The following is a 27,279-nucleotide window of genomic DNA, read 5'->3' on the forward strand; positions in this document are numbered from 1 at the left end:
TCTAAAGTTGCGTTCTCTTAAAATAACAGTGGCTTAAACATGATGGAAAGATCAAGGGCAGTATGAAACATCAAAGTCATCAGAAACCCAGGTTCCTTCTATCCATCTGCTCTGGTTTCCTTGTATTGGCTTCTTAAGTCACCTCATGATTCAGGATAATTGTTAGAGCTTGTGATATCCCATCTAAGTGTCATACAACAGGAAAAGAAGGAGAAAAAGGCAATAAATCATTTCCTTTTTAGGGTCCTTTCCATCACTTCCAATTACAGTTGACCCTTGACAAAACAGTTTTAAACTGCATAGGTCCACTTATATGTGAATTTTTTTTCAATAAATATACTGGGAAAGTTTTTGGAGATGGGCAACAATTTGAAAAACTCATAGGTGAGCCATGTGGCCTACCATACATAATACACAGGTAGGGGCGATTCTGTTGTATTGTTCAGTACCATAAAATATTTATAGTCTATTATAAAAAAGTTAAAATGTAATGAAACTTACAGATTGTACATAGCTCCATTCACAGTTGAGAGATATGTAAGCAAATACAAAGATGCAGTATTAAATCATAACTACATAAAATTAACTGTATACATATTATACTAATTTTGTAGCCACCTCCTGTTGCTAGCAGGGTGAGCTCAAGTGGTGTGTACAGGTATCCACGTAAAACACTGTAAGAAGCTAATCATCTGATCATCTCTGCATGAGCAGTTCATCTCTCCAGTAAATTACACATCAAAGTAAAAAAGTGATCTGTTGCAGTCCTAGTGTAGTTTTCATCATGTTTAGAGCAATTCTGTAAACTTTGAATAACAACACCATGGGACTCATGAAGTACTAGTAGTGATGCTGGAAGTGCTTTCAAGAAACAGAGAAAAGTTACGACATGACAAAAAGTCAAATCAGGTCTGCAGCTGTGGTTGGCTGAAATTTCAGACAAACAATTCATCTTTAAACAGATGACATAAACTTACAGTATTGATAATATAGTACTGTAAATGCAGAAAACATTTGACTGTTCATGTTATCAGTAAGATTTATTATAGTCAGCAGTAGGCTATTGAGTTTCGGGGGATCAGAGTTATACTGGATTTTTGACTCACATGGGGGTTCAGCACCCTTGTGTTGTTCCAAGTCATTTGTATATCTCATTGGCAGCACTTTGTCAAATGGACATAGTTAGCTGTAAAAAAGGCTAGGCAATGTAGTCTTTTAGCTGGGTGCATTGATGCCTTTATAATATATAAAATCAGGGTTATGTTATGAAAGACTGATTTTTAAATGAGCTGAACTACAGTTTCTATTTTACACACAGACATGAGAATGCATGCATATACACATATGATCCATATTTTTCAGCCCTGTTTCATATAATTACATTTTAAAATGGGATCCTCTATAAATTTTTTTATAATGGATCTATGCTGTTCAGGTCCACTTAATATTATAAATCATGGATTTGACTTTTTTATTACTATTCTGACGTGTCATTGAAAAGTAGTGATTTCCCTAATAGCCACGAATGTCTCTTTGATGTTTTTGGAATTGGTAGGGCTGTGTTTAAGCTATGGTTTCATTGCTTGTTGTCTACATGGCTAGAGGCAAGTCAGCCTCTTTGAACAAACTTTGTTTCCTTAACTCTAAAAATGAGGTTGTTTTAAGGATTGTGAATAATTCATGTGAAGCATCTGAAACATGACAGGTACTTAATAAAATAATGACTACATTGTTATCATGAATGTTGTTATTAATATTATTCTTGATTCCTCCCTCTTTCTTCTATATCTTGTCAGTCAACAAGCCATTCATTCCACTAACTAAATTCTTAAGTCAGTCTGGTTCTTGTGTAGCCACTGCCACTACCTTATCTCCTAATTGGTCTCTTGCATCTCCAGTCTTTCCATTCAAATCCATTTTCTGTGCTGTAGAATTGATCACGCATGAAAGGAAACTCAAAGGAAAAAGATAACCTATGGGATAGGCAGAAGTTTTTGCAAAGCTTAACTTTGACAAGGGTCTCGTATCTAGAATATGTTAAGAATTGCTTCTTGGCCTTTTGGCTAAGATCAAGTGTAGAACATGTTAAGAACTCTTATAAGTCAACAACAAAAAGACAACCCAATTCAGAAATAGACAAAAACGTGGATAGACATCCCCCAAAGAAGATAATGCAAATGGCCAAAACAGACACAAAAAGATGTTCAGGCAACATCATTGGTCATTAGGGAAATGCAAATCAAAACCACATTGAGTTATTCACACCCACTAGGATGGCTATAATTAAATTATGGAAAATAGCAAGTATTGCTGAGGGTGTGAAGAAATTGGAATCCATTGTACATTAATGGTGAGAATATAAAATGGTGTGGCCATTGTTGAAAATAGCTTGGTGATTCTGCAAAAAGTTAAACACAGAATTACCATATGAGACCCAGCAATTCTTCTCCTGGTATGTACTCGAAAGAATTGAAAACAGGTATTCAGGCGGCGCCTGTGGCTCAAGGAGTAGGGCGCCGGTCCCATATGTCGGAGGTGGCAGATTCAAACCTAGCCCCGGCCAAAAACCACACACACAAAAAAAAACAGGTATTCAAAACACAAAATTATACGTGACTATTTATAGCAACACTATTCACAATGGCCAAAAGGTCAGGGCAACTGAAATTTCCATCAATAGATGAATGGACAACCAAATCATGGCGTAAGCATATGATGGAATATTATGAAGCCATAGAAAAGACTGAAATACTGATACATGCTACAACATGGATAGACCTCTAGAACATGCCAAGTGAAAGAAATCAGACATAAAAGGTCACATGTTATACAATATCATTTATATGAAATGTCCAGAACAAGTAAATCCATGGTGACAGAAAACAGATTGCTGATTGTCAGGGACTGGGGCAAGGGAGGAATGAGCAAATAACAGCTTAATAGGTACTAGGTTTCTCTTTGGAGTGATGAAATGTTTTGGAATGGAGGTGATTTGCACATTACAAACACTAAATGCCACTGAATCTTACGCTGTAAAATGGTTGATTTTATGTTATGTGAAATTTACCTTATTTTAAAAAATGTATGTCGCTTCATGTCACTACCCTGCTTTTAAAAAGCCTTTGAGAGTGTGAAGAAATTGGAATCCAGTGCTCAGTGAGTAGGGCACTGGCCACATACACTGAAGCTGGCAGGTTCCAGCCCAGCCCTGGCCTACTAAACAACTGCAATAAAAAAAAAAAAAAAAAAAAAGGCCAGGTGTTGTGGGGGGCTTCTGTAGTCCCAGCTGCTCAGGAGGCTGAGTCAAGAGAATCGCTTAAGCCCAAGAGTTTGAGGTTGCTGTGAGCTGTGACGGCGCAGCACTCTATCAAGAGTAACACAGTGAAACTCCCATTTCAAAAAAAAAAAGCCTTTGATGATTGACTTCCCATTGTTCTAGAAGGAGATCCTGTTCAGTTCTGTAGTTTTATCTCATGCTGTTAACATTGTCACCATATTGAGGAATTTGCAGTTCTTCTAACTTCCTTTGCTTCCTGGCCTGAAGCACTCCTTGCCGAATATTCCCATCCCAAGTCCTCCTTTTCTTTTTTTTTTTGTAGAGACAGAGTCTCACTGTACCGCCTTCGGTAGAGTGCCGTGGCGTCACACAGCTCACAGCAACCTCTAACTCTTGGGCTTACGCGATTCTCTTGCCTCAGCCTCCCGAGTAGCTGGGACTACAGGCGCCCGCCACAACGCCCGGCTATTTTTTGGTTGCAGTTTGGCCGGGGCTGGGCTTGAACCCGCCACCCTCGGCATATGGGGCCGGCGCCTTACCGACTGAGCCACAGGCGCCTCCTTTTCATTCAGTTCTCAGCTTAGTCCTCTCTCACTGTTGAGACCCTGTCACTGAATGAGTGCTGTTTACTGCCTTGTATGCCCAAAGTACTTTCTCCTTCTGTCAAACTAATTCTTACTGTTTAATTGCCTAGTTTTACAACTAGTCTGCAAGCTCTGTGAATTCAATATCAAGTTTCATTTTATCTGCAGTATGCATTCATTATTTGTTGAATATATTAAATGATGCAATACTTGTATTTTTCTACCAAAAATGTCACTTTGTTGCATACCTAATCATATCACTAACTAATATTAGCTAGTAATTAACTGCTATTAACATAAACTGCTAAAATTTAAGGAAATGCTTTGCCTTCTAAAGGTTGCCTTCGCCTGTTCTCCACCATGGCACACGTAGCCCATGTCTTTCTTATTTACTGTTGTAAATCCTAACTGGATGAAACATAACCTCCTAGGTCACTTATCCTTTCCTTACATCTGCCTCCGACCATAGCCTTTCCACAGCTGATGCTGATGACACTGTACTATTCCAACTTGTTAAGAGAGGTGATTGGTTTATTTTCTTAGTACAGGGAGTCTTGCATCTCCTTCACTTACTTCTTTGTCCTCTTGCCTTCACTTCAGACCTTGAAGTTCTTAAGCTCTTCCCTTTACTTCCACGCACAGAAACTCCTCTGGTTCTCCTGACTTTTAGCAACTCCACTCTGCTGCCTTTGCTAGCCAGACCCTCTCACGTACCTTTGCTATGAAGACTGCCAAGGTTCAGCCCTTGCCCCTTTGCTTTTCTATTTTTATACCTGTTTTTTAAAATATATAAATGTTTTCATGGTAATTTCTACTGTCTCTGAGACTTCCACTTGCAGGTCCCATTACTTTCATGAGCGAACACTGTTGTCTATCCTGTTTTCTACTTCAGCACAATTCCTTCTACCAGTTCAGTTATAATTGGCATTCTCCTTTTCTTAGGCATCATGTAGGCTTGAAAGTGGACTCATCTTTCTTCCTCTTCTCCCACAGCCTGTCATTCTCCAGGGTTTTTCTCTTTGCTGTTACTACTGGGTATCATATGTTGTGTTCTTCCCTAATGTATTCTGCATACTGTCATGCCAATTCTCCCTTTCTGCCGGTGATCTACAGGAGAAAATTAGGTATATTTACTTACCTCCATATCCCCATCGTTCTTTGTGTACACTCCTTTTTTTTTGTATGTTTTATAACTGCATTACAATTTGAGATTTACAGGCAAGTAAAACCCAAATGTAAGCTCCTTGAGAGCAGCAAGAAGAGTTTGAAAAATTTCTTTTATGTTAGATGTATTGCTGGAATTTAATTTATGCTACCTGAAGGATAGCCTAAGTTTTCATATGTGAAGTGAACTACTTCATTGGGATGCTTTAAGGATTCAGTAAATTAGGCCAGGCACAGGGGCTCATTCCTATAATCCTAGCACTCTGGTAGGCTGAGGCAGGTGGATCGCCTGAGCTCATGGGTTTGAGACCAGCTTAAGCAAGAGTGAGACCCTGTCTCTAAAAATAGCTGGGCACTGTGGCAGGCACCTGTAGTCCCAGCTACTCCAGAGGCTGAGGCAAGAGGTTTGCTTGAGCCCAAGAGTTTGAGTTGCTGTGAGCTATGACACTATGGCACTCTACTGAGGGTAACAAAGTGAGACTCTGGCTCAAAAAAAAAAAAGGATTCAGCAAATTAATATTTGAAAAAGCATATATATGTTGATGTTTAGTGACAGTGGAGGAAAAATAGTTTTAATGTTTTTCATACTCAAACATCTTATACCTTCTCAGATAGTTTTCTGGTTGCTTCATGTTGTTAATTTTGCCAAGTATATTTTATAAAAGCTAGTTCTTGTTCACATTCTCTGCCCCTATAGTTCATAATGGTATTTTTTTGATACATATTTAGCATTTAAAAAACTACATAATAATTTTTTAAATGCTAAATAATAGCCGGGCGTTGTGGTGGGCGCCTGTAGTCCCAGCTGCTCAGGAGGCTGAGGCAAGAGAATCACTTAAGCCCAAGAGCTGGAGGTTGCTGTGAGCCGTGTGACGCCACGGCCCTCTACCAAGGGCAGTAAAGTGAGACTCTGTCTCTACAAAAAAAAAAAAATTACAAAATAAGTAAAATACATTGTCTTAAGATCCACTAGCAGTTATATGGAAATTGTTTAACTGGGAAAAATTAGCATGTGCTACATTTTTAGCAGGATGTGCTTTGTTTTATGTCAGAATTGCCATGTTGGTGATATTAATAAGCATGGGAGCACAGCATGTTATACAGTGAAAAGTAAACATGTGAATCAAAAAAAAGACCAAGGAATAGTCAGAGAAGTACAGGGTGTCCCAGATTTGCCACTATAGTTGCCACATGTAGGTAAAATGGGTAATTGTAGATAAATACACCTTTATTTACCAAATATTCATTATAAAATTTTTCAAAGAAGTGGCCAAAATTGTAGAGAATATTTTGTAAATATTTTTGTAAAATATTGTAATGTATATTTTATAAATAAAGGTACATTTAGCTATAATTTCCAGTTTTCCCTATGTTGGTGACTTTGAGGATGCCCTGTATAAAGTAAAATAAAGGGCATGGTTCCAAAAGCAAAGGTTAAAGAAATAAGAGAAAAAATAGGTGTTGGAGTAGCTCTAAAGGTGTTTGGAATGTTAAGAAAGCTAAGTCCATTGGAATGGACATGGGAGAGATCCTCAAGAGTGAAATGCCAAAAATCCAATCTATGTTTTGTAAAGGGTAAATGAAATGGTAGAATTTGAGATACAGATATTCCATTTGAGAAACCAGACCTTTAGAAAAAAAGAGAGCAAGGTTAATGGGCTCTGTAAAAGCCTGTTTAAGATACAGGGTACATCTGAGGGGATTATGATCACATAACACACCAAATTCCAAGAATTTCTTAGAACTGTGCAGACCGTGCATGATGGGATAGCCATCTGGGGGTCTTTGTTGATAAACTGTTAAAAACGTTTCTAGTGTGAATAGCCACAAACATTTTTAGTGCTTTTTTGTTGGTTGAGTAAACCGAAGAGCATGAATGCAAAAGCAAAATTTGACGCCAAATCACAGAAGTTGCCATAAACACAGAAGTTCCCTAGTGAGGACACTGCCTGTGCCTGAATTTCATTTGTTTTTGCTACTACCATTTCTTAATTTTTCCTGGTGACTAGCCAGATTAGAACTGTGAATGAAGACAAACTGGTCTTGCTCAGATGATAGATGAAATACAGGTAATGTAGGTAGATGGAGAAAATGTTTAGGGGCTTGATGCACCGACCTGGAATATCTTAGCGTGGAGGAGATAACGCTTACTCCTTTGTCATGGGGGTTTGCAACCTTAGTATATGCCTAAATCTACAGCTGCTCCTCATTTCCCAGATGGCATCTATGGCTGGGAGTACTTTTTACCATCTGTACTTCTCAAAGAGTTAGTGAACTCTCTCTTTTAATTATTGGGAATGAAAAAACTAATTGGTAAAGTGGTTAAATGATATAAAGGATTTTAAAAATTTGAGTTAGAGCTTTTTGTACCTATTTAACCTTTCAAATAAGATCTGTGACTTAAATGCTTTTGACCTTCATCTTCGTATATCTGCCATCTTTGATATTTGTAATACTCCAAAATTGTCCCTAATAACTACTTTTTATGTGGATTGGTATCTTGAGCCAAATTCCAAAATTCTTGCTTCCTTCCAGTACATAGTAAGTACTGTTGTTGGCATGTGCATAGAACTACTAACACTGAATGGGTGTGGAGTACAATTAGATGAATTGTTTCATTCATCTAATATACTTAAGTCAATAAAGTATAGTGTCACAATTTGTAAAAGTAATTTTGAAAAATAAACTAACATGTTGTCTGTATTTCCATTTATGTAAAACATAGAATAGTGGGAGAAGCAATTTCCCAGCTAGGAAATACTTTTATAACTAGCTGAAAATAATAGAGTGACATCTGACTCTGAAAATGAACATATTCTCTGTCTAGGGAATTCTAGATTTGGCGTGTTATTAACTTTTTCTTCTTTCAGGTTTATGAGTCATGAATGCATTTTCTAATGATGTGCTATAAATAAATATCCTCTAATAATCAGTAAATACAATACTTATTCACCATCTTTTCTCTTTAGACAGGTTCTTTTGGGGAAAATTCTCGAGATAGTTTGTCCATTTATAAAATTAGACACTTGCCATCTTTGCTCATTTTCAAGTTCTCTGTTTACAAAACTATTAAGAAGGTGTGAAATGCAGCCAAACTTCCAGTTTATGGGAAATGTCTGATGATTGCATTTTCTACATGTTCATTGTTCACACATGAAGAAATTTGGCAGCTGTGAGATTATTAAGTTTAGAGTATCTAAATCTAACGCTCACTGGGATTTTGGTTTCCTGCTTTCTGCCACCACTACATCACCCCCTTTTGTGACCATCTTTGTGATAAATATTCTGGTGGCATTTCTTGAGGGTAGTGATCCTTAAATTCTCTTGTTTTTCCACATATCAGATGCTGTGAATGAATTGTAGACCAAGAGTTTACCTGATTTTAGAGTAACCAAACTGCTAAGAATTCCCAGTTAAGAGGTTTTGTGCTGGTGCCGTTATTGGTAGAGAAGGACAGTGGCAGTAGCTAATTTGAATTTGTCGTTACTTCAGAATTGCTCTGCTAGAAAATTACAATCATATATATGAGAATTTGTAACTAACTCTGAAAGGAGTAGAAAGTGCTTTGCACATGTTTTTTGTTTGGTTAATTTCATTTTTGTTTGATATGGTTTCAAATTCAGATGTTTTTTTTTTGATGTTGAAAACTTTGATGTTGAAATAACTGTTTCTTAAGTAAGGTGGTTACTTACCTTCATGTAGAATTGTGAGGGTTTTTTTTTTTTTTTCCTGAATACATCTTTTACTTTAGAGATTTAAAAATGTGAAGGAAGTTATTAAGAGAGAAAAACTGTGTTTTGTTGAATTGGATCAAAAGTCAGCAACTCCTTTGATCCTAAGTGCCAATAATAGTTAAATAGGTACTAGATGCGGTGGGCTAGATTGACAAGGAAAAAAAGAGACCAAAAAATAGGAAGTTGGGGAAGAATTACTATGAAAGGAGAACTGGAAAAGGAGAAAGGTACAGAAGAAAACTAGCTAGTACTACAGTACCATTAAGTGTCCCCCCATCTTTCAAAGACTACAATAATGATTTCCAGTTAACCCTACCACTTAGTGGTCCAGTTTAATATTTATTGAAATATTTTTTACATATTTCCTAAGTCTTATTTTCAAAATAATGATGATAGTAGTTTTCACTATCCTTAAGGTTATTCTGAAGATTAGCAAAATTGCTTTTTTGTTTGACAAATTCTTTGAAGTAAAGGGTTCTAGGAATGAAAATTATGATCACCCTTATTTTGCAGTGGGATAAGTAAATTTAAAATTTGAAACTCCGTCCTTTGTGTTTCATTCGCAGGCTGTAGAAGAAGAAGATAAGATGACACCTGAACAGCTGGCAATAAAGAATGTTGGCAAGCAGGTGAGATGTACTGTAATAGGCTATGCAGACACATAGTAGCATGCTCGCATAGGCTGAAAACTATTTTAGGACCCATATGAATTTTTTCCTATCTATTCACTCTACATGTTTCTTGTCATGCAAATGTTATACTAATTTTAAAGGTCACTGGATTTATTTGATATCAGATTCTCTTTACCATCTATAAATAAATAAATCACAAATCTACTTATACCTATGAGATACTATCTTTATTTTAGTAAAAATAGTTTACTAGAAATAAATAAGGACATTTGTGTCCTCAATTAATTTTCAGGTAGTATTTTTACTATAGACCAGGTAAGATAACAGAATGGTAGATTTATTTCATGCATGTAACAGTTTTTTAAATGATACATTTTATCAGTATGAGGTAATTAATGTTCCTAAGAAACCTTCCAGCCTTACTGGTGTAAGTTTTACTGAGTGAAGAGAAAGAGTTTTAAATATTTGCTCTTTTACTTTTCTGAGATGAAATATATATATTTCAGTCTCTATTATCTGAGGGTGGTGGAGCATACTAACCAATTAAAGGAATCTACAGATTAATTAGACTGTTTTTAAAGAATGTTGATTACATTTTTTCCTTGATTTCATGGAACATGGTTATCATATTGCTGATGTTGGCAGAATCTTGATATTTCAGATGCAAGACACTAAGCTGTCTTTGCTTTCAGCCATCCTACCATATGCTCTGATCCCATCACATCTCACAAGCTATGTAGGTTTGGGCCAGGACCATTCTTGGATGGGAAATCTCTAAGAATCACCCAGCTGCCACAAGAAGTAATGTAGATAACTGAGGGAAGCATGTTATCAATTTGCTGTAAAACCGGTTACTCCACACTCCCTAGAGTGGTAGGGGCAAAGGTCTGGCTATATCATATATCATAAATAAGGAAATCAAATCTCACTACATTCTGAATATTATAATTTAAAAACGAGTACCCCCCCACTAAAAAAAAACCAAAATACAGTTCATCTTATTTTTTCATCTTATGAGAAATCACTCTTTGTATCTTTTTACACTACTTATTTTAATCTAATATATAATACTAGATCACTAACTCAGAGCCATACACTTCATAAAGTTCTGTAACTATTTTTTGAATTAATGACTTTCTGAAACTGTAGTTTTTTAATGTAGATTTTATTTAACAGCAGAAAATAAAGAGCTAAATTGAAATAAAAGTGAAACTGAAAAATATGTAATTGGCAAAATTTAATAATTATCAGAATCATTTTTTTTAAGATATAGTACGTACCTCCCTGGTTTGGCCTACTGCATGACAAAAGCAAAACTGTCTATAATGGCATCAAACCAATATCTTGTTTTCCTGCCAGTCTTTCTTAGCCTTTTTCATCTAAAATGGCCTATGGCTTATTTCTTTATATGTATATATACGTATATACTGTAGTCTAGTCACTTGAAATTATTTGTAGCTTGTTATATCCCTGTGTTGTTTAAAGAAACCAACAAATTGAAATTATGGTTTAGAAAAGCACAGACAAATAATTCCAATTAAAAGCATTTGCTTGAAGTTAAGAGTCTCACGTATTTTAACAAAAGCCATAAGAAAATAATGCTTTAAGTTTTTTATTATATATAATATTTATCCCTTATTTCAGAGCTTTCAGATTTAGCTGAAACAGCTAAACATAAATTTAAGCATTTTAATTTAAATGTCTATTACAATGCAATTTTAAGACTTGTTTTTTAACTCAATTTCAAAAATAGATTTGATCATGTTTGAGTTAAAGGATTATAATACCTATATAATTTTCTAGGATACATTATTTTCAAAATAGCTATAGATTAATTAGACTGTTTTTAAAGAATGTTGATTATGAACCATTCTTAACATTTTAGAATTGATTCAAATTGTATTTAAATTGTCCAACTACAGTGACTTTTGATTCAAGAGTCATTTAATTGATTTGATGATTAAATGATTCTAATTTAAATTATGTAAATGATTCGAATCATTTAAAGTACCACTCTTAAAATATTAAAATTATGCAGAATTCTGATTTTTACCAATACGAGGAAGTGATGAGAATTCACATTGAACTCTTCCTTATTGCTATGCCTGTTTTGAATTAAGTTCTGCCTCAGACGTTCAAAATATGTGAATGGCAGAGAATACACCCAGATATTTAGGCATGTACACACACATAAGTGTGCATAGTTTTTTAAGTCAGATGATTACAAAGTGTATAGAATTCCTTGTTAACTCTTTATAAATATTTCTGATCTATAGTCATAGCATTGATCATATAAATCAATCTTTCATTGTGTAGCCTATTATTTTATTAGCTGCTTAACTTTTTAACATTTAGAAATCCTAAAAACGTAACATTAGGAGGAAAATTAAATATAAAATATATATAAATTTGGCAGGTTTTCTTCACCAATTTAATGAGCTACTGAAAAAATCTAAGTAACTACCAATAATAAGGTTTGTTTTTCTTTTTTCTTTCCTTATTTTTTTTCTTTTAGGATCCCAAACGTCATTTGGAGGAACATGTGGATGTACTTATGACTTCAAATATTGTCCAGTGTTTAGCAGCTATGTTGGATACTGTTGTATTTAAATAAAGTAATGCAAAAAGCTATTAGTGATACTTTCGGTGTATATTCCTCTGTTCCTAATGTTCAAAATCAAGGGACCTCTGAAGGTGTATTTGGTTAAATGTAAGACATCTGGCATCATTTGCAGCACTGTAACACCTTCAGTCTCAGTTGTGCAATTACTTCTGTTTCTTTAGTCAGGGTCTTTGCATATTCCAAAGTTGTGTGAGAATACATCAAAGTGGACAAATTTTCTTAAGATCCCATTTAACGTTTGAAAAAATCAGTAGCACGAATATATTTTGATTGTTGCTTACAAAATAAAATACATTTACAATCTCCATGTCTCCTGAGGTCTTTTTGGTGCTGGGTGGAATTGGCAGAATAATATTTGACAGTGCTCTAAAAACCTGACACTAAGATATGTTTCCCTTTGCATTTTATTAAGGTCTTATAACACATAAAACATCAATGTGATAACAAAACTTCACAAATGCAAAATGACTGCCATTAATCAATGGCTACCTCATTAGTGAGTAACCCAGAAAAGATGACATTTTATTAAAAGCATTTGTCACAAGCTAAGATTGTATACTCAGTATCTTCTTAACATATTATACTTCAAGGATTTCAGAGGAATACATTTAAGAAGAAAAAGGAAAGGCAGCAATTTTAATTTAGACTTCATTGTGTTTAAAAAGAGTACATTCCACCAACAGTTTTGAGACTGTGAGAAGGGGTTGCTGCACACACCCCTGGACTTTCATTATAGAAAGTATATATAATGTCTTGAAGGCAAAATGAGAAAAGTAATCATAATGTGAGTTTAATATAGTGAACTTACAGGCAATGATTTTGTTACTGCTTGTTCTTTTCTTTGCTGAATTAACTTAGACGTATCCAGTTTTTTGATAGAGAAAAAAATTTTTAGCTAATGGCTTAACCTTCACCCTATTTCTGACCTGATGTACAAAAGTAACTACCCCTGTTAATAGTCATGGTTCAGGGGCGGCGCCTGTGGCTCAGTCGGTAGGGCGCCGGCCCCATATACCGAGGGTGACGGGTTCAAACCCGGCCCCGGCCAAACTGCAACCAAAAAATAGCCGGGCGTTGTGGCGGGCGCCTGTAGTCCCAGCTACTCGGGAGGCTGAGGCAAGAGAATCGCTTAAGCCCAGGAGTTGGAGGTTGCTGTGAGCTGTGTGAGGCCACGGCACTCTACCAAGGGCCATAAAGTGAGACTCTGTCTCTACAAAAAAAAAAAAAAAAAATTCAAAAAAAAAAAAAAAAAGTCATGGTTCAGCACAATACTGGCTATACTAAAGGTGTGGAAACAGATTTAATTCCATTCTGCACCCTACCTTCTGAAAATACAGTGAGAATATTACTAAGGCTTTATTAAAGGAAGGTTTTACTTAGGGACTTAACAATTTAGACTTAATTTACTAGAATTGTTACGAATGCTATGGGATACCAAATTACTGTCCTTGAACAATTCTAGGTTCTTACTGGTTCCCTAATGAAGTTACTAGAAACAAAGTAGAAATGGCTTAAATTCCCAGTATATTTCACAATGTCTTTTTTTTTTTTAGAATAAAAAGTATTTTGAGCATTTCTTGTTCTGTAGTTTTTTCTTTCAGATATAGTAATAGTATATTTTATGTAGGACAGTTTGACTTGTTGAGATTCCATCTAACCATTTAAAAATTAAAAAGTGTGTTAGTAGAAGTTTGCCTTTATCCTGATTCAAACTTGGGTGCAGTCTTTTCTGATAGGATTTTTCCCTTTATCAGTTTCTATAATTTATTTCACAGATGATTAGTCATGATTTTTTTTGTGCAGTATGCCCTCTGAAGAAGGTCTCTACTGTTTTAAAGGGCTGTTCTCAATATTCAGCTGGGAAGTTTTGGTTTTCTTTCTTTCTTTCTTTTTTTTTTTTTTCCATGTAGTCTCTTGGAAATGTCCTGAGTATGAGTAGTGTGACTAAAAAGGCTTTTAAAACAGTGCCTGTCTCTTGCCCTTATTTGATCACCTGACCTTTTTAGGGGTATATGTGACCTCATAGCCACATACCCCTACTTGCTTGGTTCACTTTAAAACTCTATACATTTTCTTTGTGGATTTGGAGTTGATTAAAATCAGGCTGCCCTCAGAGGAGAGCCTCACTTTTGTCTTGGAATGTGCAGCTATTTTAACAATAGCCTGATATCCTAGGCCCAGTTAGTTAGGCATTAACAAGGTGTGTTTAATCACTAACTAATCTTATTCATCCACTATTCAGAGGTAAAGCAGCTCTCCAAACCAAACTCCCACTAGCAGAAATGTCCCTGCTTTTCTGACTAGTATGGGGTCACTGAAATCTCCAGCATCACTATTCTAAGTGTGATCTTCCTGGACCAATAGCATCTGGGTCTTGTGGAAGCTTGTTAAATATGCAGAATCCAAGCCCCACCCCAGACCTACTGAATTGCAATCAAGAATTCTAATGTGGTTCGCGTAGGCAGTGTAAGGTTTGAGAAGCCCTGGTCTATGGAAGTATGGTTCACAGGCAGGTGTAGTGATAGTGAGGAAAACCTAGTTTTCCTTCCTGAGTGTATATAAATTTAAATTTGTCTACCTGAGAATCACTGAATTCAGTACTGATGATCCAAAATGGGTCAGAATGTACATTTATCTCCTAACTCAATTACTTAAAAACTGAGGAAGGTGCACTTTATCTATTTTCTGCCCATTTAACACCTTAACATTTCATTTTAGTATTCTTAATTGTTTAAAAAGACAGTTAAAAGTGCAATGGTGAAGCCTCAAAAGGAGCTCAGGTGCGGTGTCACCACCTCATTACACACTTAAGGCCCTGTGTCCCACTGAAGACAGAGGAAGGTACCTTTTGAAACTGAGGGACAGTGAAGTTAATGATGGAAGAAGAGAAAACAAAAGTGGCCAAAATAGGTCAAAAAGTCTCTCATGTTAACAAATGGCGGTAAAAGGTCAGGGACAAAAGAAAAACAAGCGTCGAGTGGCATCAGCTACTTTTCCCCCACGCCCTCTGCACTCCAACGCCTCTACAGCTACCCTGCTTGCTTATGAAGCTTTCTGGCCAGGAGCGGAGGTTTGCTTTCAAAAGGAAAAATAGGTCTGGCTTTATTTTTCTCCCAGAAGATTGTCTGGGCTTGAGTGTGGGACAGCTAGTCATCAGCCTGTCCTGCCCAGGGCGCCGCGTGTGGCCTCGCTTGTGGTGCCCTGTTGGAGGCCGCAGCTGGTATCCTCTGCATCCAAGGCACCCAGCCGGCCTCGAGGGGCAGTCCAGGCTCAGCGGTGACCTCTCGGCCCACAAGGCGCCTGCCTGAAATGCACCACCCACTACAGAGGTGATGCGAGTCCGGTTAACCCCACTCCGCCCATTTCCAGGACCCTCCTCCACCTCCCCATCCCCCGCCCCCAGTCTCCAGCGCTGCTCTCGGCCGGGGAGTTGTCCCGGCCCGGGAAATCAGAGGCGGTACCGCGTCGAGGTGCCCAGGTGTGTGCCCCCAGAGTCTGCACCTGACGCAGCTCAGTTTCCCCGCGGAGCCCGCCTGCGGGTCGACCAGCTAGCAGGGCTGAGCTGAGCTCCCGCGTTGCGCTGCTCCCCATTCCCGCGTGGCTCGGCGTCCGGGAGGAAAGCCGCGGGAGGGCAGGTTGGCAAGCGCTGCACTGCGGGAGGCAGCTTTGGGCAGATAAAGCCTCTGCAGCTTTTGGTTCCAGGCCGAGGACTGGGCTTCTCTGTAAAGCTGGTACTGGGAGAACTCTTCCCTACACCTCAGGGTCGCTTTAGGCCTCCTGCTGTTTATATTTATGCCAACATCCTTTAAAATTGATTATTTTCTTTATTCCTCCTTAAATTCTTCTTCCTTTCAAAATTACTGGCACCGATTCTTTCTCTCCCCTCTAGATTATATAAACATTAAACACACACACACACACACACAGAGTCTTCTGCAGCGATTACTGTGTTGACACCACTTCCACTCTGTCTCCCCAGATCAGCGCTTCTGGCGAACCCATTTGCACAGGGACTCGGCCCTCTCTTTTCCTGGCGAGGCTTTTGAACCTATCGGCAAGCCAGTACCTCTGAGAGAAGGAAGTGCAGGGGGAGCCGAAGGGCACATTGCGCCTGCCCCCAGTTAGATGCTCTTCAGATAATCTGCAACCAAGTTCGTTGATAAAATATTTAGTAAAGACCCGGTAAACATCACTGCAAATACATTAAGGCACTTCAGCCTGACAGCTTATGATTATTTCAAAACTTAAAAAGGAGATCATAGCTTGTCACTGTTTCTGTGCTCAACTAAGAAACCGAACCTTCCCGAGGTGGGTGGATTGGTGGGTGAGTTGCTGCCTTTCACCCCTTCTTCCCACCCCCCACCCCCGCTCCTGCTTATCGCTGTGGCTCTCAGCAGCAGTGATTTATTTATTTATGTGTGTAGTTAGAAAGGTGGGGGTGAGGGGCTCCGAGGACACGCAGGACCTGTTCACAAGCACCAGCTCAGGTGTTGTGTGCTTCTGTATTAACTGAAAAAGACAGACTCTGGAACTTTTACAGGGCGAGAAGAGGCCACCGGCTCGCGCTTTGTATACTTTGCACTTGAAATCGTTACATTCAACTGAATATTTGGCTCATTCAGATCCGAAAAGTCTCCTAGCATCGTTGAATTCCCTCCTCCGCCTCTCCGCTCTAAAGAGGGGAAGGGGGGGAAGGTAGGAAATGTTTAGTAAATTGCACATCGTTGAATCTTCCTAAAGCAGTGGTCACAAAGCTTAAAGGTGACACAACAGTGCCCACGTAAATCAACACACATTCCCCACCCCCAAAGCCAACAATAAAATCATCCCCTTCAGTTTGCCATGATCGTCGCGACCAGGAGCCAGGTGATTATCCTAATTAATGTCTATCTAATTAAATTACTGTCAGCAGTTAACCAATGGCAGGAGCCGTTTCATCGGCTGCACAAGCAGCAAGATCAAAAGTGAGCCTTTTCTGATTGCTGCATAGTGTCAATTGGCCAATCTCTTCTCCCAGGGAAAAAAAAAAAGTAAATCAAACCTTTGAGAAGCATTTGCTGGTTGAAGTGCTTTCTGTCTAGTGAGGGGGTCTGTGGATTTCTAGTTTATGATAAATAGGACTTTAAAACCCAGGGACAGGAGGGTGAGTGTTCAGGTTCTAGAGCTATGCAGCTGGAGCACTGCCTTTCTCCTTCTATCATGCTCTCCAAGAAATTTCTCAATGTGAGCAGCAGCTACCCACATTCAGGCGGATCCGAGCTTGTCTTGCACGATCATCCCATTATCTCGACCACTGACAACCTGGAGAGAAGTTCACCTTTGAAAAAAATTACCAGGGGGATGACGAATCAGTCAGATACAGACAATTTTCCTGACTCCAAGGACTCACCAGGGGACGTCCAGAGAAGTAAACTCTCTCCTGTCTTGGACGGGGTCTCTGAGCTTCGTCACAGTTTCGATGGCTCTGCTGCAGATCGTTACCTCCTCTCTCAGTCCAGCCAGCCACAATCTGCGGCCACTGCTCCCAGTGCCATGTTCCCGTACCCCGGCCAGCACGGACCCGCGCATCCCGCCTTCTCCATCGGCAGCCCGAGCCGCTACATGGCCCACCACCCGGTCATCACCAACGGAGCCTACAATAGCCTCCTGTCCAACTCCTCACCGCAGGGCTACCCCACGGCCGGCTACCCTTATCCACAGCAGTACGGCCACTCCTACCAAGGAGCCCCGTTCTACCAATTCTCCTCCACCCAGCCCGGGCTGGTGCCCGGCAAAGCGCAGGTGTACCTGTGCAACAGGCCCCTTTGGCTGAAATTTCACCGGCACCAAACGGAGATGATCATCACCAAACAGGGAAGGTAATACTACATTCTTGGCTGCCGCTGCTCCAGGCGAGATCCGGGAGCAAGCGCACCCAGGTTGTGATCGCCATGGCAGCGAAGATTTGGGGTCGGGAGCGGAGCGGAAGGCGCTCTGGTGCGTCCTAGGGTTGGCTGGTTTTGGAAAAGGGGAATGTGGAGGGAATGACCACCACGGTGATGTTGGTGGGGGGAACTCCGCTCTTGGAACGTGGTTGGAGAGCCCGTCAGTGGCCAGAGGAAGGCGAGGAAAGGAGAGCCCCAGCCAGCGGCAGAGAGATAGGAGGGACGCTTCAACGCCAGCGTGCACGGACAGGTGGAGGTGCAGGTCCCAACCTCGCTCTCCACCTGAGCAGTTGATACCTGCCGACTCTCCACTCCAGCTCTTACGACTCTCTCCCAGGGTTGGGTCTTACTTCTTTTCCTCTCCCACCACCCTTTTACTAACCCAGCAAACATTCGCTCATATACGCTGCAAGTACAAGTTTTGCTTTGCTATCTGGCGCCCCGCTTCTTGCATTTAATCTTTAACATTTATGTTTCTTTCTTCCTTGTTTTCTCCCCCACCCCTTAATTTAAATAGGCGCATGTTTCCTTTTTTAAGTTTTAACATTTCTGGTCTCGATCCCACGGCTCATTACAATATTTTTGTGGATGTGATTTTGGCGGATCCCAATCACTGGAGGTTTCAAGGAGGCAAATGGGTTCCTTGCGGCAAAGCGGACACCAATGTGCAAGGCAAGTCCTTCCAATTAACACATTTTCTTGACACTTATTTAGGTGAGAATGATTAATTAAAGCCTTTGTGGACTGGCTCGAGCGACTTTTAAAACGATCGGCCAATGACTTCTAAAAGGAAACGAGGGGGACAAGGGGACAGACTGAGCAGGGAGAAGGGGGAGGATTATGCAAAATCTATTTTAATCACATCACCCCCAGTTAATAGGAAGAAAGAGCGGCCTAAAAAGCCCCAGCTAATGGGCCTCACAGCGGAGTAAGGTGTGTGCGTGTGTGTGTCCTACTTGATGAGGAGTTGGGACTGGGTAGTGCCCCCGGCATATGTAAACAACGTCTTTCTTTCTCTAGGAAATCGGGTCTATATGCATCCGGATTCCCCCAACACTGGGGCTCACTGGATGCGCCAAGAAATCTCTTTTGGAAAATTAAAACTTACGAACAACAAAGGAGCTTCAAACAACAATGGGCAGGTGAGTGGCTCAAGAGCTCTTGCGCTCGCGCTCTCTCTACCACCCCTTCCTCCCTAGCATCCAGTTGGGCAATTTAAAGCAGCTTTCGAAACTGGATACGTTAATTTGCTTCGTTAAAAGGACTTCAAAAATTCTATTTCCATCTCCCAAATTTATATTAAATCCATAAAGCTGTTCTCCTTGACACCACCTCCCCTCGGCCCAAATTTGGAGTTCTCCATCTTTCCAAGTACAAACACTGTTTGATCTTGAGAAGGAACTCCACGAGATCTGCAGGCTGTGAAAATCTTTGTTCCTCCTCCTTAAAGGAGAGCTAGGAGAAGGGCCCTGAGGATCGGGCAGTCGGGTTCCGTTTCCCTTCGGTGCCCTAGCCATCGGGTCACACAGGCGGGTCCCGCAGTGGGTTAGCCCAGCCGGCGGGCTCCAGCCCGCCTCGGCCCGCCCGCGGCGCGCACCCGGGCCCACACAGCCACGCGGACAGCTACCGTGTTAACGCGCCGCCCGGCTCTCCCCTTTCTCTCCGCCGGACAGATGGTGGTTTTACAGTCCTTGCACAAGTACCAGCCCCGCCTGCATGTGGTAGAAGTGAACGAGGACGGTACGGAGGACACCAGCCAGCCCGGCCGCGTGCAGACGTTCACTTTCCCGGAGACTCAGTTTATCGCCGTCACCGCCTATCAGAACACTGATGTAAGGAGACCTCCGGGTTGGGCTCGCGGCAGACGGCTCAGACACCTCGCTCACCCGTCAGCATCCCCCTGGCCATCCAGGGCTGGAGCACTAGCGGCACTAACAGCTCTAACATCAGCAACAGCTGGCTCCGCTGCGCGTTTGAGGCCCAGGGCTAGGGGCCTGCTGGGCGCCCTCCCTAAATACCAAGCCAGTGGGAAAATGATTGTAATCTGTCTCACTCTCGAGTCTCCGGGGCCACCTTAGAAGAGGCCAGAATTTATAGGTCCTCTTCTTTTGAGGGTTTCGATTTGGTCCTCAAACTAGAACAGATTAAAATCTGTTTTTTTTTTTTTTTAAGTCTCTCTTTCCTTTAGAAAACAAGCAGATTTCCCCCTGCATTATCCTTGGCAAGCTTTAGCATCTAAAAAAAAAAAAAATTTTTTTTTTAAACCTCAGAACTGATGGCTGAAATGAACAAACATCACTGTTCTGTGAGAGCAAAAGAACATATATATTATTATGTAAAAACCACGATGCATCAAATTACTGAGGGTTATGGACTGAGTTTTGCTCTGGATTGAGTTTTCTAGCACTTGAACCTCTTCAGTATTTGCAAGTTTGCAAAAACTGATTTAGGTGGCTGATTTGACTACTAGAAATAACAGAGGGTTTCTTTTTTTTTTGGTGTTTGTTGTTTACTTAAATGAGAATATCAGAAAGAAAATATTCATTTATTTAAAAATCAAATTTAATTTTAAGATGCAACTTGCAGTTTCTCAGACTGTGAATCAAAAGTGATCAATTTTTAAATATAGTGAAATGGTTAAAATAAGCAACATTTGGTGAATTCAAGTCGCCCTTAAAGATTTTTGTCTGAGTAGTGTACTGTGTGTAATAAGTTTTTTAAACTGAGTTTTAAACAATTTAGAACACATAGGAGAGCTAATTGAAAGCAATCCTTTAGTTTTAGATATCAATTTAAACATGTTCCTCCTAACTTTCCTGATACTTTATCTTTTTTTCCTTTCCCTCCATTTCTTCAAATTTTTCAGTTAGGAAACCTTGGTATGTAATAAAATTGGAGGCCTTAAGCTCCTGTAAAAGTGGCAGAAGACATATTCTCAAACACCCAGTCTTCCTGTATGGAAGGTGAGATCACATTCATTCTTTTTTCTCTTTCCCAGATTACACAACTGAAAATAGATCATAATCCTTTTGCAAAAGGATTTCGGGATAATTATGACACGTAAGTAATTTTGTACCTTCCTTCTCAAATACCTGTAGTTTGTGGAATTGGGCTGTAGGTCAAAGGTGGATTATTATGTACCGAGCATTTGGAAGCTAGAATGTGTGAAGACAAGGTTGTCTCAGAGATTTCCTTTTTCTTTCTTTCTTTCTTTTTTTTTTTTTAATTGGCTTCCTGGTTACTTGTGGCTTGATACTTTCTTGGTTTTGGTCAAAGGTTTCCTCCATGTATTTTTAGCTTTCCTGTGAACTACAAAGTTGTTGGCGAGCCTCTGGGGCTGGCTGGCTGGCTGGGGAAGCTGCCCTGGTTCCTGGGTGTGGGTGCTGTCTGTGGCACTGCAGATGCTCAGCTCAGATTGTCTGTCTGAAACGGGCAATTCTGCCTGAAAGTGCATGTGGCTCTGGCAGTGGTTACAGTCTCCTTGGCATATGTAATTTTTATTTACCCATTTCCAAGTTTTGTGTAATAGCATTTCCTGTGCAAGTTTACCATGGACTGAATAAAAATTTGCACCCAACCACAGGCAAGTTCATGAGCAGAACCTCTGTTACAGTTAGGTCATTTCAGGCTTAAGGAAGGACTCAGATGCTGTTGCTTGTGTATTATTTATATTATAAGCTTCAAAAGAAAAACATTCCCTCATCTTCTGTATCTAAGTGTTAGTTAATTACATGTATTGGGTCCCTTTCTTCAGGCCTCCCTTACCTGTCTTTATCTCCTTTCTATCAAAAGGCTATTCTGGTGGGGGGGTGGGGGGTGGGGAGCGACAATAAGCATGAACTGAATGTTTTCTGGGCTTATCCTGGCACTCTTATTCAGGGGCTAGTCATGGAGTCTAAGAGTTCAGATACTGTTATATAGAAAAATGTGAGTCTGGATTGTGGGGTTTCCCCACTTTTTTTTTTTTAACCATAAAAGAGAAGGGTACATATATCTTAATTTCATGGTTTACCTTGAGTACCTGAGATAGAGCTAAAAAGTTGAAGGAAACTGTCTTTGAGTAGGAATAGATTAAATGTGTGGAGAAAGACAGTGGCTGCCTCTTTTCCATCTTCAGGCAGATATCAATCTTCTCTCTTGATATTTTATAACAAATTGAAAGGGGAATATTGATATACTCCTTACAGTCATCATATATATGTAGTACCCCTCAAAAGTAGTCCAAAGTAAGCAAGCCTCATCAGTATGATTCCCTAGAATAAAATTTTGGCTATTCTAGTCCTCACAATCTAAAAAGGTGTGCCCAGCACAGTAGAAAGTGTGTGGCCCAAGAGACTGGAGATGTTGGAGGGGAGTCCTGTAGATTTTGAGCTTTTAATTCTGTTGTGAACATCTGTTCAAAAGCGTTTTATGTTGCACAAATCAATTCGGTAATCCCAAGTGGGTGGGACCTGGATGGGCACCTAAAGTGTATCTTTTGCAGACTGTTTTTTCTTTTTAAAATATTGTGGTGATAAACAGAGAAGATATTTGCACCTTGCTAGTTATGTTCCCTTCCTGCCTCCCTCTACTTCTCTTATTTGAAACTGGAATTAAATTTCAGGAGGGAAATTTTGTGCACTAAACAGAATGAAGCTGAGCAGCCACAGCCTAACTCTCACCTGCCCCTCCTCCTCTGGCTGCCTTCTGTTTGAAAAGCTACTTCTCTCTGATCTTAAGTCACTATATATTTTTCATAAAAGCACCTTTACCTACACACACACACAATCTTAGTTTTTAGGAGACAGAGCAGATCTGAGTCATTTGTGATACTCCCTCTTTCCTCCTTTATGTTGGTTACTTGGGCATGGCTTAATTTTGGAGGAATAGGGAGAGGTGTAAGAGTTCAGGGGGTATCAGGAGTTTGGTTGGCCACTCACCAGGGAATCTCCTCCCCAGAGGATTAAGGCCTGACAAGACTAAGGCTCTCCTTCAAAACAGTCTGTTGACTAAAGATTAAAACATTTATGTGTGAGCTAAATAAAAAGGGAGGCATGTGTGTATGTGTATGAGAAAACACTTCTACCAATCTTCAACCAATCCTTGGTTTCCTGTCAATTCCAATTGGATTTTCTAGGCCCTGGGCCCTTGATTATTTTATCCAAGGTAATTCCCAACAACACAATCACTGCCGGTGATTGGGGCAAGTTATTAAACTTCCCTTTGCCTCAGTTTTCTCATCGCTAAAGTGGGATAATAATAGTACCTAACTCAGAGAATTGTTGTGAGTTAAATAAGTTCCCATCTGTACAGCGCAGAGGAAACAGTGCTTGGCACACAGTCAAGTTCTATAAGGGTTAGCTATTGTTAGTGGTGCATTGCTTAGAGCAGGTTGATAACTGTACTGGAAGTTTGCCCCCAAAGTTTTTGCCAGTAATGTATTAAAAGATGGGGAGAGAAGGTCAGAGTAAAGAACATCTTTTCTTTGTAAAAAGACATTTTTGATTGATGACTACTGTTTCCAACTAGTAATTCTTGTTTGTATTAGTAGAAGTGGGGGTTAAAGGCTCACACAGGGGAAATGATAGCCATTAAGTGCCCTGGGTCTCTGAACACTGGGGTAGGCCAGTTTTTGGTGATTATTATAAGGGATGCAGCAGTTGTTTCCTAAACTGTCTAGAAAAAGGAGAGGAATCACCTGAACAATCATATGGACACAGGAGGTCTTAAAAGAGTGGGCACCTTGTTTAGAAATTTCTCTCAGCAACTCTGACTTCAGGGGAAAGGCCGGCTGGGCAAATAGCATGTCTCTGGGTAAATCTGCCTTAATGTCGTGTATCTCGGAGAAGTGAGATGAGAGCCCCATGCTTGCTCGTGCCCCTCTGTGACCTCTGTACACTTGGCAGGAGAGAGCAAGTGAAGAGGGAAGCCATTCTCTTGATGTTCTGTATATTGCTCGGGTCCCTTCATAAACAAATTGGCCCCTTTCTAATCCTACGGTTTATTTTGGAGAGGATACAGGTCTGTGGCCTTTTGCGGTCTCCATCTTGCAAGGCAAGCTACAGATGGAGGGTGTGGGGTGGGCGAAAGTGGAGGTGGCCTTCCTTCTGCCCTCACCCCTTCGAGGGACCTTTGCGCCACCCCTCGGTTCTCTCTCTGTCTCCCTGCCCCGCAGGATCTACACTGGCTGCGACATGGACCGCCTGACCCCCTCGCCCAACGATTCGCCCCGCTCCCAGATCGTGCCTGGGGCCCGCTATGCCATGGCCGGCTCTTTCCTGCAAGATCAGTTCGTGAGCAACTACGCCAAGGCCCGATTCCACCCGGGTGCGGGCGCGGGCCCCGGGCCGGGAACGGACCGCAGCGTGCCGCACACCAATGGGCTGCTGTCACCGCAGCAGGCCGAGGACCCCGGCGCGCCGTCGCCGCAGCGCTGGTTTGTGACGCCGGCCAACAACCGGCTGGACTTCGCGGCCTCGGCCTACGACACGGCCACGGACTTCGCGGGCAATGCGGCCACGCTGCTCTCGTACGCGGCGGCGGGCGTGAAGGCGCTGCCTCTGCAGGCGGCCGGCTGCACCGGCCGCCCGCTCGGCTACTACGCCGACCCGTCGGGCTGGGGCGCGCGCAGTCCCCCGCAGTACTGCGGCGCCAAGTCCGGCTCCGTGCTGCCCTGCTGGCCCAACAGCGCCGCGGCCGCTGCGCGCATGGCAGGCGCCAACCCCTACCTAGGCGAGGAGGCCGAGGGCCTGGCCGCTGAGCGCTCGCCGCTGCCGCCCGGCGCCGCCGAGGACGCCAAGCCCAAGGACCTGTCCGACTCCAGCTGGATCGAGACGCCCTCCTCCATCAAGTCCATCGACTCGAGCGACTCGGGGATTTACGAGCAGGCCAAGAGGAGGCGGATCTCGCCCGCCGACACGCCGGTGTCCGAGAGCTCATCCCCGCTCAAGAGCGAGGTGCTGGCCCAGCGGGACTGCGAGAAGAACTGCGCCAAGGACATAAGCGGCTACTATGGCTTCTACTCGCACAGCTAGGCCTCCCCTGCCCGCCCCGGCCGCGTAGCGGCCCTGGACCCCCAGCCAGCCCCTCACAGCTCTTCCCCAGCTCCTCCTTCCCAGACCCCACTTTGCACACCCCTTCATTTTATTTGACCCTGGATGACCGTCTGCAGCGAATACGTGCAGGTCTCCGAGTGTGATCGTAACCTCTTTTGCACAGCAGTCTCTGCAATTAGCACACTGACCTTCAACTTTGCTGTAAACCTTTTGGTTAGGAATTCCTACTCACTCCTTCTGTGAAGTTATCCTCCTAACAATCCTCCTCCCCCTCGTCTTTTTCTCACCTCCTCCTTCTCTTTCTTGTAATGACACTCTTCACCTTTAGGAGACCTGGGCAGTCCTGTCAGGCAGCAGCGATTCCGACCCGCCAAGTCTCGGCCTCCCCATTAACCCTAGGATGTTGACTCTAGAACCTGGACCCACCCAGCGCGTCCTTTCTTATCCCCGAGTGGATGGATGGATGGATGGTAGGGATGTTAATAATTTTAGTGGAACAAAGCCTGTGAAATGATTGTACATAGTGTTAATTTATTGTATCGAATGGCTAGTTTTTATTCTTATCGTCAAGGCACAAAACCAGTTCATGCTTAACCTTTTTAATCCCTTTCATTTCCTTCCTTTTCTTTTCTTTTTTCTTCTCTCTCTCATTCTTTTTAAAATCTTTTTTTGCTCTCTTTTAAAATTTTCTCGTGAGTTAATTAACAAAATTCTAGAAGGCTCTAGAAACATGAAATACTCAGTCGTGATGGGTTTCTCACTTCTCCTCAATCCGTTGCATGAAATAATAACTATGTGCCCTAATGTGCACAAATAGCTAAGGAGAATCTGCCCAAACACCTGTAAAGGATAGGTGGCTATTCATAGGCAAGTCGATTAAGTGGCATGATGCCTGCAAAGCAAAGTTAACTGGAGTTGTATGTTTTCCCCTCCCTTCCTTCTAAATAGAATAGTTCCATATCAGCAATATTATTTTGCCTTATTTGTTTTTCCCCAAAGTGCCAAATCCATTACTGGTCTGTGCAGGTGCCAAATATGCTGACAAACTGTTTCTGAATATCTTTTCAGTCCTCCTCCACCTTTCTATCCTGTAAATCTTTGTAATGAATACTCTATTAATGATATAGATGACTGAACTGTTGGTAACTATAGTGTAGTCTAGTGAAGATGAATTGTGTGAGTTGTATATTTTACTGCATTTTAGTTTTGAAAATGACTTCCCCACCACCCAGAAACAGCTGAAATTTGATATTCTTGGGAGAACACTAGCATTAATTCAAGTAAGGCTGATTTCCCCCTCCTCTAAGTCTTGTTATATTTGATAAGGAGCATTAATCCCCCTGGAAATAGATTAGTAGGATTTCTAATGTGTAGCAAAACTATACTTTTTTGTATTTTAAAATTAATGTGAAATATGCATCATACACAATATTCAATCTAGATTCCAGTCCAAGGGGGGATTTTTCCTAATAGGAATTCAGGGTCTAAACGTGTGTATATTTTGGCTCTTCTGTAAATCTAATGTTGTGATTTTTATATTTGTTTCGTTTTGTCTGTGAACTGAATAATTTATACAAGTACACACTCCATTGAGAAACGTTTTGTTTTTTGCTCGTTTGTATCGTCTGTGTATAACAAGTAAAATAAACCTGGTAAAACACTAACTATGGTGTTTGAAAACAGTTTACAGTTTGAAAATAATTTATTATAGGTGATTACCTTTAAGGGTTTAGGGAAGACTAGCCTGTCTCCACTCCAATATGGGCAGTCTGTTTAATGGGAACAACCTCCCATTTCCCCCTTAAATTTGTTATATGGCACTACCAGGGATTATTTTCCTCTTCTTATTGACAATTATTTAGTTTCCTAGGAGTCAAGTTTCACTTTTCTGCGCTGATTCCCCCTCCCCCCAAGGAAAATATATGCAGTCCTCATAATATTTATCTGATTCTCTCTGTAGTTGAAAATAATAGGAACAGGAAAAGGAGGGTCTTTAAATAAGGGGTTAAGAATTTCTTTAAATTTCATAAAGTAAGGCGGGAGGCGTTGGGTGAGAGTAGGGTGTGATTTAAATGCATGTCAAGATAAGCTGTTGACCGCAGATTTCTAAAATTCTGGTCTTACATAGGAGGCCTCGTGGGTGAATGGCGAATCTGTAAACGCAAACACAGAACGGCCTACATTTCTTTAGTAGGATGGTTTTAGAAGACTGGGCGGGGCTGTGATGAAGGACCCATAGAACAAACTTGTAGAAGGGTCGTTTTACCCACTGAGCTTAATTACAGCTTGCTTTGAGGAGGTATCTGG

At 41.1% G+C, this 27,279-nt stretch overlaps 2 protein-coding genes across 2 annotated transcripts in view; both read left to right on the forward strand.

Annotated features, from left to right (window-relative positions):
- The window catches only part of PSMD14 (proteasome 26S subunit, non-ATPase 14), a 95,357-nt gene extending 83,039 nt beyond the window's left edge, over nt 1-12,318 (forward strand). Inside the window, exons 11-12 of the mRNA XM_053597491.1 lie at nt 9,326-9,388; nt 11,907-12,318. Coding sequence (XP_053453466.1) covers nt 9,326-9,388; nt 11,907-12,005 — 162 coding nt within the window. The 3' untranslated portion in view covers nt 12,006-12,318. The remainder of the gene's footprint in view (nt 1-9,325; nt 9,389-11,906) is intronic.
- A 4,616-nt stretch (nt 12,319-16,934) lies between these two features.
- Nucleotides 16,935-26,630, forward strand: TBR1 (T-box brain transcription factor 1). The gene is made up of 6 exons (XM_053598093.1): nt 16,935-17,872; nt 18,456-18,610; nt 18,959-19,080; nt 19,612-19,770; nt 20,937-20,998; nt 24,093-26,630. The coding sequence occupies exons 1-6, from the start codon at nt 17,181-17,183 to the stop codon at nt 24,949-24,951; spliced, it is 2,049 nt and encodes a 682-aa protein (XP_053454068.1). The 5' UTR covers nt 16,935-17,180; the 3' UTR covers nt 24,952-26,630.
- Nucleotides 26,631-27,279: the final 649 nt, after the last annotated feature.

This window comes from Nycticebus coucang, chromosome 7, assembly GCF_027406575.1.
Source record: "Nycticebus coucang isolate mNycCou1 chromosome 7, mNycCou1.pri, whole genome shotgun sequence".
In the NCBI taxonomy this organism is placed as follows: domain Eukaryota; kingdom Metazoa; phylum Chordata; class Mammalia; order Primates; family Lorisidae; genus Nycticebus; species Nycticebus coucang.